Source organism: Aythya fuligula, chromosome 5, assembly GCF_009819795.1.
Source record: "Aythya fuligula isolate bAytFul2 chromosome 5, bAytFul2.pri, whole genome shotgun sequence".
In the NCBI taxonomy this organism is placed as follows: Eukaryota; Metazoa; Chordata; class Aves; order Anseriformes; family Anatidae; genus Aythya; species Aythya fuligula.
Genome location: NC_045563.1, coordinates 19340796 through 19350196, shown reverse-complemented (window position 1 = coordinate 19350196; position 9401 = coordinate 19340796). Strand labels below are relative to the sequence as shown.

The 9401-nt window shown below is 43.8% G+C and overlaps 1 protein-coding gene across 1 annotated transcript; it reads right to left on the bottom strand.

Moving 5' to 3' along the window:
- Nucleotides 1–1300: 1300 nt before the first annotated feature.
- TALDO1 (transaldolase 1) lies at nucleotides 1301–8754 on the bottom strand. Its single transcript, XM_032189172.1, has 8 exons — nucleotides 8570–8754; nucleotides 5760–5883; nucleotides 5197–5304; nucleotides 4398–4529; nucleotides 3777–3952; nucleotides 3423–3620; nucleotides 2292–2437; nucleotides 1301–1654 (listed from the first exon to the last, which is right to left on the bottom strand). Exons 1-8 carry the CDS (start codon nucleotides 8664–8666, stop codon nucleotides 1622–1624), a joined length of 1014 nt encoding a protein of 337 aa, XP_032045063.1. The 5' UTR covers nucleotides 8667–8754; the 3' UTR covers nucleotides 1301–1621.
- Nucleotides 8755–9401: the final 647 nt, after the last annotated feature.

Genomic DNA, 9401 nt, shown 5'->3' with positions numbered 1-9401 from the left:
GCTGTTGAGAGCAAAGGGGGCTGGAACCATCCTGTGAGGCAGTTTCATCTCCCCTTGATAGCCTGGCACTTCTCCCAGTCCTGTGCAGGGCACATGCAGCACTATGTAGAGATGTCTGGCACAATTCTATATCTGGTTTGTGAGCGTACAATTATCTGTCAGTTTAGCTGAAACAACAGCTTCCAGTTTGTTATGGCAATGTTCTGACAAGACTGCTGAAGTGTCAGACTGATCTTACTGACCCCTTGCTCCCTTGGCTTGTTTTTCGTGTGTTATTCAAGCAGGATATTGCTTGTGTGTAACTATAATAGCCTTAGTGTTTTTTTAAAAAAGGCTAAGTTCACGCCACTTGATAAGAAAATAGTTAAATGTGTCTACATACAGACAGGAACCTCTTGTCTATGCTTGGTGGAACTGGACCTATATGAATCGATAAGATATTTAATTAGTCTTCACAAAATATGCCATGAAATGTAAACAGATGCATCCCTACTTAACAGAAAGCCCTGTAATTGGGAAGTGCAGCATTTAGGATTAGGCCATTCCTCAAAGGGAGACTGACATACAGCTCTCCTTCTTATACAAAGAGGGAAGCTCAAAGACAAAAAGGAACAGGGAGTAATACAGAGGGTGTGTTTTTAGTGGTTTGTGGCTTTTTTTAAGTCATTTGGGTGATAAGGTTGGCAGCAGTTCCCTAACTGTCATAAAGAAATACAGTAACTTGCTCTAAAGATGATCTACAAATCTGTAACACTTAACTGAAACAAAGCTGTAACAAACAATCCTGAGTTATATCCACATGGTCATTTTGTCAGTTCAGATTAAACAGTTAAAGTTATTTATTAACTGCTTCGGAGACTTAGCTATCTAGTTTTGAAAAGGGTAACCTTCAGTAATATCACAGAAGTTGTAGCTTATGCTGGTGTTGTAATAGCAGTGCCATTTTCAGCTTCAATCAATTGCACTTATGCTCTTACCTTGCCCTGGGCTCTTAGGCAAGTGTTTGACAAAATCCCTAAAAATTGCTTATGATGCTGTTTTTCTGTTCCCCTGACAAAAAAAAAAAAAAAAAAAACTTTAAAAATGCTTCACCATTTTTGCCAATCAGTAAATTGCTGCTGCCACCTTAGTTGCAGAGAGAAGACAAATGACTGGAGCCATTGTTCTATTGTATATGTGTTAGATAAGAGTACTTTTGGGCATGTACCATAGAGAGTGGAAAATGGAGATTTGTGGAAATCTGTCTTTAAGTCACTGTAAGACATCATGAAAGAAAACTGCTTTCTTAACATGTTAAGTATAAATTTGCAATTAGGAATTTAATACAAACAGCATTATGAATATTTTAGTAGAAATTGAACTATCATGTCAGCTGAATCACCTGATTCCTCTGCAGCAGTGAACACATTACAAGGAAAGTATGTGTTAATTGGCATGTATTGACAAAAGTGTCACAAAAAAATTGAAGTTATTTGTCCCTTTGCAAATTGATAAAAAAGCATAATACAGAAATCTATGCATACACAGCATAAGACTTTTACAGGTAAGACATTTGTACATCCATTTAACCTCTGGTGATCCACTCATTCAGCCTTGACAAGTCAGGAGAATTCTGACTTTTCTACTTTCCATTTTCAGCACTGAACATTCGCTCCTAGAAAGAGAGAAGTGAACAAATAAGTGGCAGTTTGGGAACTGTGCTGTGCTTTAGTAATGCAAGTTAAGTCACTGTTAAGTAGTTGTCAGTCAACAAGTGCCTAGATGACATAATTAGTGTATTCTTACCCCCCAAAGCACAAAACTCAGTTAATCCCATCTAAAAGACTTGTCCTACACTGACAAAACTTTTACATGTCCTAGCTATACTCATATCTGTGCTTGGTGCCTCCTACAAGGAACACAAGCATGCACTATTTCTAACTCACTCTCTGAAGATTATTGATGTTAACTGTCAGTGATACCAGTCTAGAATTAGACTTTTAATTTAGCAAGTAGTGTTATTTTGATTAGCTGCTACTCTAAACACCGCTGTAGGCCTAAAAAAGAGGTGTGTCTATATACACCTGGCATGAATATAAACTTCACTGCATCTCAAAAATAAAAAGTTCATTCCATGGAGGTGTCCAGTCTGCTAACTGCCTGTCCTACATAACATGTACTACCTGTACAAAACTTGATCAGGCTTGCTGACACATTCCTAATCTTCTGTCATACCACAAGCAATTGAGGGTTAGCTGCAGTACTTGAAGGAACATGAGAGGTGGAAAGAGGCAGCATGACATAGCACCTACCTTTAACATTGTCTCCAACTTTATTGCATCTGCAGCAAATTTCCTGATCCCATCAGAGAGTTTTTCCACAGCCATTTGGTCTTCATTATGGTGCCAGCGGAATGCTTTCTCATCCAGGTGGATCTTCTCAAGATCACATGCCTGAGCTGCACAAGGGAAATTCAAAAAGAAACAAAATTGTATTATCAGATTGCTATCAAAAACCACAGGTATCTCAAAGTTCTGTCCATTGACAACTGCTGAAAAGTTTCAAGTACTACTTTCAATGAGACTTGCTGCATGAGCACACTTTGGGCTGAAAAACTGACAGTGTTCCTACACTGTGTTCTGAAAAAGTGTTATACAGAAATCAGTCTCCCTTAAAACACAATGTTCATAGGTATGCTGTTATCTTGTATCTGCTTCTGAATGGTACAGTACTTTCAGGCCTATTATCAAGAATTATGCAATGGTCCTACCACAGCAAGATATTCTAAGCAATATGCTGAACAATTAAGGCTTTGATTATTTGGCAAGCACCTAACAAAAGCTCAATTGATAACGTGCCTACAAGCTAGCTAGCACCCTGTAAGCAGCAACCCATGACAACAACTCTGCAAATCTCATCATCTGGGTTGAGAAGAAATGTTTAAGTAAGGCAATGGAGAAGCAAAAGCAATGGGAACATACACGCAGAACTACTGTGGCCTAATATCAGTAGAAAAATTATTCTTGCATATTACTTCATTTCTAAAGTTTCTGTAGGAAAAAAAATCTTTCAGCATGCCTAGAGCTAACAATTATCTGATACAGTATCAGCGTAATGATTAAACCCTGTTTGGCATCTCTGTTAACAATCAGTAAAAAATCATCCCAAATATATGAAGTTCCTTCTTCTCTCCCTGTCCTTTCAGGGGAAGGTGCTCAAAACCCATCTTAATTCCAGTTAGCATACTCAGACCCAAGACCCTAAGGACCTATGTATAAGCAGTGGTGGTAGTACAGTAATGTGACCCCTTTGGGGAAGGGTCAACTTTCAGTCTTAAAACAGAGTGGAAACTGGCAGCGTAGAGCTGAGGGGAAACGCATGCTCTTAATGCTCAAGAAGACAGGGAGTCAAAGCAAGCCTATATTATGTAGAAGTAGACTTACCATCTTTAACGCTGAGCGTGGGAGTTAGCTTGACATGCTCTTTGCTGAGCTCTGCCAAAAGCTTGGGTGAAATAGTCAGATAGTCACAGCCTGTAAGCGCTTTTATTTCTCCCGTATTTCGAAATGAAGCACCCATCACAATAGTTTTGTAGCCAAACTTTTTATAGTAGTTATAGATCTTAGTGACACTCTTCACTCCTAAAGAAGAAAAATTAGTAGTTTTCAGAATAATTCATCTGAGGCACAAATGATTATTTAGAACACCTTGAAAACCATTTGTTTCACAAGGGGATTTTTAGAAGTAAACTGCAGTTCAAAGGAGGAGCTTTTTGGGGGGGGGGGGGGGAAGCTTACCTGGATCCTCTGAAGGTTCATAGGCTTTCTTATCTCCATTTGCAACATACCAATCCAGGATGCGTCCTACAAATGGGGAAATCAGAGTAACCCCAGCTTCAGCACAGGCAACTGCCTGGGCAAAGGAGAACAGCAAGGTCATGTTGCAGTGAATCCCATACTCTGCTTCCAGAACCCTGCAGACATAGGCAGGCTTAAATGGCATTTTCCTCACCTAATAAACTTAGATTCTAGCAATGTTAGTAGGTTAAACTATTGATTTATTGACTTTATAAACTGTACCACATCTCTAATTAAGCTTTAAAGTGTAAAGGTAGCAAAACAAATGTTTTGCACTACCCGTGATCTATTCAATAGTGTTCCCTAAACCAAATGCAGATGACTTAACACAACATTTCAGGAAACTGTTTACAAATGGCCCAGCCCTTGTATGAACAAACTTTTCCTAATTCAGCAGAAAGCTTCAGTATAGCACCACACTTGCTAGCTGTATCCCTGGCAACAAGTTTCCTGGTGCAGTGCTTTCAAAACAATACTTTGTTTTATGTGTAGAACGTGTTTAAGTGTCCAAACAGCCAGAAGCATACTATGAATCAGCATACCAGGAACAGAAGTACTTACTTGCCAGCCTGGATTCCTTCCCATGTTGAAGAGAGCTTTATGAGAATCCGATCTTTACCAATTCCTGCTTCCTTATAAAGGTCGATAAGACGCCGGGCCCTCTGAATCATTCCTTCCTTATCAAAGGACAACCTTTGGAACAAGAGTAGGACTTCTTAAGTTTTATTAAAAAAAAAAACTCTCCAAAAGAAACAACATTCAGAACCACTGTACTACATTAACAGAATTTATGTACTAGTAGCAGGTTTTTCTTCTCAGAGATACTTCCTTGACTGTCAAGTAGCAGTGACACAGCACTGCTACTGTTTAATTTGGAGAATCCGGAGCTCAACATAACTTTCTCTGAGAAAGTTATATTTTCCTCAAGTTTTTCCATAATGAATATAGAAGCTGAGCCTTAGAAGTGACTTCACAAGGAGCACATAGACAAATCCTAAACAAGTCACTAAATAAACTGCTACAGCAAATCTCTTGGAAAATTGAGGACTATCACACAGAAGAGAATGAGCAAAGTTCTACGTATGTTAGAAGCATGGGGTTTCCCTTGACTAACAACCAGAAGGAGGACAACAAAGATCAGATCTCTACATTACTTGTTCTTAGGAAGTTTTGTCACCAAGTTATAACAAAGTCCTGATCAAGCAAATGAACTGCAATTCATTGTCTAAATATTAACAACACAAGCTCCTGGTACTCCTGTATCAGTGAACTGCCCAGTCAAGATCGTATTTCTTCAGCTCACATCATCCCTTTTTGTAGGCACAAATATACAGGGTAACCCAGAGGAAAGAGAGCAAACCTTGCATCTACTTCCGTGGACACGCGGCCAGGTATCCTCTTCAATATTTCAGCTCCAAATAATACAAAAAGTTTGTCACAAGCATTTTGTATTTGCTCATCTTCTGACCTAAAAAACATGAAGAACAAAATCATTTTTTATGGGGGAGGGTAGCATGTTCAGTACTTGCCACTGATTTCAAGATCAAATTTCACAGTCTGTTTAACATTCAAATAACCACTTCTGCTCTGCTCCATGTTTGTTCTGCTCTCTGTGTACCACCAATAATATTAGCCTTCAGACACTATTTCCTATTATGCTGTCAACTCAGGAATGTTTTCTGGAGCAGTCCTAGAAGGCTATATGAGAACGGAGATAAACTGATATATGAGAATGGAGATAAACTGAACCTTGTAACAAGCAGCTTTTCTTTAGGGTTGAGGCTTTCTGGTACAGGAGATAAACCTACAAGCACGCAGGGGGAAAAGCCCTAGTACGTTGCTAGTAGTACTAAACACTACTTGCAGAAATGAAGTGTCTTAAATATAGACCTACACGGGGGAGGTGAACAACATTTTTCTTACCCTCCAAGTTTTTTTCCGTATGCAACTGCATCATCCACAAGTTTCTGGTAAGCTGGCATCTGAGCTGCAGCTAGTATCAGAGATGGGTTCGTGGTGGCATCTAGGGGCTTGTACTCGTCAATTGCTAGGGAAACAAAAAGAGCTCATTTAAAATATTAAAAGGATTTTGCTCAGATATGTAAAGATGAAAACACTTATGGTTGTAGGGTAGTTGTACTCGTGACAGGTCAGACTAGTGTATGGTGATGTTCAAATATCACTGCCTGAATGTTGGCTTGCATCAGAAGTACTGCTATGAGGCTAACAGCACTGCAGCAATACAACAGAGCAAAGCTTACTCACTACTTCAGGCATTACCCAAAAGAAATAAACTTGTAGAAATGACAGATGAAAAGAAGTGATACTAGACCTTCATGTCATATTCACCATCATAGCTGAATTCCATAGCTGAATTTACTGGGAAAGTAAAGACAAAGAAATCTCTTCCCTTTTAGGGCTAGGCATTTGGGGTTTTGTTTGTCTACAGCTGTTAGAGCAAGAGAAAAAGAAAAATTCATTTGTCAAAAAAATGTTAGTGTCTTTTAGCATTTTAAAACTTCAAGTAGTTACAGGTGGTTTTTTTTTTTTGTCAGGTCTTATAAGTTCCTTATACTGCCAGGCTGCCTTTTGTATGTAAGACGTTTGTATGTTTGGCTTATCCTAATCCCTGGACTACACCTATTTCAGGTGGCAGCAGTTGTTTACCAAAGCAGGCTGTGACTGTGCATTGTCAGGCCCTAATCAGAGCTGAGCTGCCCAGCATGCTGGGTCTGACTCAGCAAACGGGTCAGTGCCTCTGCAGGCCCTTCGGTGACTGCTGCTTACAAGCCCCAGAAAGTCAACCAGAGCTAATGCAGCTGAATGTCCAGAACAACAAAATATTATCAGCTCCTTTTCCTCTGCATTTCTGCATGGGGATTAAAACACAAGTTAATAGAATATGACAGTTTTTGTAGAGATAGAAGAAAAATATATATATATATATATATTTTTTATAACGTCCCCATGGGCAACGATTGTGATCCTGGAGCAAGTTCATGCCATATAAACACAGCTTTCAAAAAACACTTTAATTCACAGGGATGCTGCTCAGAATAAAGTGGTGCATTTAGAAAACCATGTTCTGAAGCAGATGCACAATTTTAGAAAAGTGTATTTTTGACAGCTTATTACACTTCTACAGCACTGCAGCAGTTAAAAGAATGTTATGGGTTTCTGGCAAGATGCATAAAGTAATCTCATTAAGCCTATCACCCATCCTAAACAGGACAATTAAGCATGTCAGGCAAGAAGGCTAGGTAGGTATTCCAGTGGATGTTGAGGAGGTACTGGTAATGATACAGTTATTCAGTATTTTCCAGATGCCGGTTCAATGTGAGGGTAGTGTGGCTGATGGAAATGTTGCAGAAAAAGTGGTCTTGTGGCAAGCAGCCTGTATTTCAGCTGCCCAGTACAAGCTTTTGCAAGTGTTTTGCACTTGCGACTGGTGTGCCACTGTGAGCACAAGGAAAACTGTGCAAGAGTAAGCATAGGCTGGTGTGGCTTGCTTAAAACTGCAAAGTTATTGCAGCTGCTACTGAATCAAACCACCACTTGCTGCAGATATAAGTGAGGTCGGCAGTTGGTCTCTTGCTTTGGGATCTGTTCAAACGAGCCTCTTTTCTTACACAGTGCCATACAGACACATTTATCTAAGATCTTTGCAATTATGTTAGCAACAGCTGCACTTTAATTAGCAGCAGCATTTAAGCTGAACAGGGAGGGAGCCAGATGTCACCCGAAGCCTTGTTTGCACAGTAAGGAAGATCCACAGGTGACAACAGGCAGTCAGAGATCAACTGCAAAAGTATTTCAAGGAGCACGTTAAAACTTTCCAGCAGGCAGCTCTCAGCCTGCTTACTGCCACCAACTTCCCCCTGCTGTCACAAGGATTCTTCATGATGTTTTTCTGAAGCCAGGGCAATGCCTTAAGTTCATCTCATTTCACCACACGCTGGTCTCTACCCAGGCTTGTTGCTACTCCAGGGCAGGTAAACCTGACGAGGCTCAAGCTGTCACTTACTGTTCCTGACTGCCTTCATTTCATCTGGACAGAGGCGTGTGAGTGCCCTGCACCCTTCAGGTGCTGCAGTTGTCTGTGGTGCCAGTCAGGAAGGAAAATAACATTTCCCTGTAACGTTTCGCTGCAGGATGAGGCAGGTTGGAGGCAGACGGCTGCCTCAGGAGGGGCGGCAGGGCAGGACTTGGCCCTGTGAGACCCTCAGGGAGCTGCTGGGCCGGGCTGCGGTGTGAGGGCGCCTCCTCGCCAGATAACGAACGCCAAAAACTAACCCTCTTGCATTATTTTATTGCCTCACGGCTGCTTTGCTTCCGCCTTCTGAAGAAGGGCAAAAAAAAAAACAAAACAAAAAAAAACACACCACCACCACCCAACCGCACACAGCGGCTATCGGAGGAGCTCCCCGCGCCTGTTAATTAGCAGCGAGCCCCTGCAGACCGCCTGTTAATTACAATAAGCCCCAGCGGATTGCCAAGGGGCTGCACCCGGCGGCTCCCGGGAGCCGGGGTCTCGAACCCGCGACCCTGGGGGCGGCGGGGCAGCGCACCCGGTGGGGGGCAGCGCGCTCCCAGCCCCCCCCCCACCCCGCCGAGATGGTTCGCTCCCCCTCCGCCGCTCGCCCCCTCGGCCGGGCGCGTCCATTCTGCGCCACGGGGGGGGTGTTTAAGAGCCGCCGCCCGCCCCGCCGCTTTTTTTCCCCCTCCACCCTCACCGTTGAAATCCCCGGTGTCGGCCACCACCGTGGTGTGGTGCTTGAGCTGGTCCAGCGCCGACTCCATCTTCTGCCGCTTCACGGGGGACACCGACATTGTCCGTGGGGCGGGGGGGGCTGGCGCCGGCCTTTAAGGGAGCTGCGTGCCCGGAGGGGAGCCGGCCTGCGCGCGCACCCGCCGCTCGCGCCCGACACCCGCGGCCTCGGCTCCCGGGGAGAGGTGGAGCCGCCCGCCCGGCCCTCCGCCAATCCCGTCTCGAGGGGGGGAGCACTGAGCCAATCAGAAGCGCGGTGACAAGACGGGCGGCGGCCAGCAAGAGGGAAGGAGGGGCGAAGGGAGGGAGGAAGCTTCTGATTGGCTGCTTTCGCGGCTCGGGAGGGCGGGAGCTCGTCACCTTGGCGACGGGGGATGCGGCTGCCCTGGGCGTGAGGCGCCCTGTGGGCGCCCTGTGTCCCCCGTGTGTCCCCCGTGTCACAAAATCACCTGGGCTGGGAGAGACCTCCAAGAGCCCCCAGTCCAACTCTGCCCTGACGCTAACCAGCCCTCGACTAAACCATGTCACTGAGCTCTACGTCTACACGTCTTTTAAAGAGCTCCGGGGATGGTGACTCCACCACTTCCCTGGGCAGCCCATTCCAATGCCTCACAGCCCTTTCAGAAAAGAAGTTCTTCCTAATATCCAACCTAAACCCCCGCTGGCGCAAAGTTCTCTGTGTTCAACTTTGGGCCCCTCACTACAAGGTGATAGGGCTAGTGATAGGGCTAGAGGGAATGGCCTCAAGTTGCGCCAGGGGAGGTTCAGGTTGGAAAAGAGGAGACATTTCTGCTCAG

What these genes read in the sequence shown, in the direction of transcription:
- TALDO1 (XM_032189172.1), bottom strand. Translation starts at nt 8,666, where the DNA reads ATGTCGGTGTCCCCCGTGAAGCGGCAGAAGATGGAGTCGGCGCTGGAC. An exon ending in TACGGAAAAAAACTTGGAGG is followed by an intron (nt 5,305 to 5,759) that starts GTAAGAAAAATG and finishes CATGTTTTTTAG; the next exon opens with GTCAGAAGATGAGCAAATAC. An exon ending in TGAACCTTCAGAGGATCCAG is followed by an intron (nt 3,621 to 3,776) that starts GTAAGCTTCCCC and finishes TTTCTTCTTTAG; the next exon opens with GAGTGAAGAGTGTCACTAAG.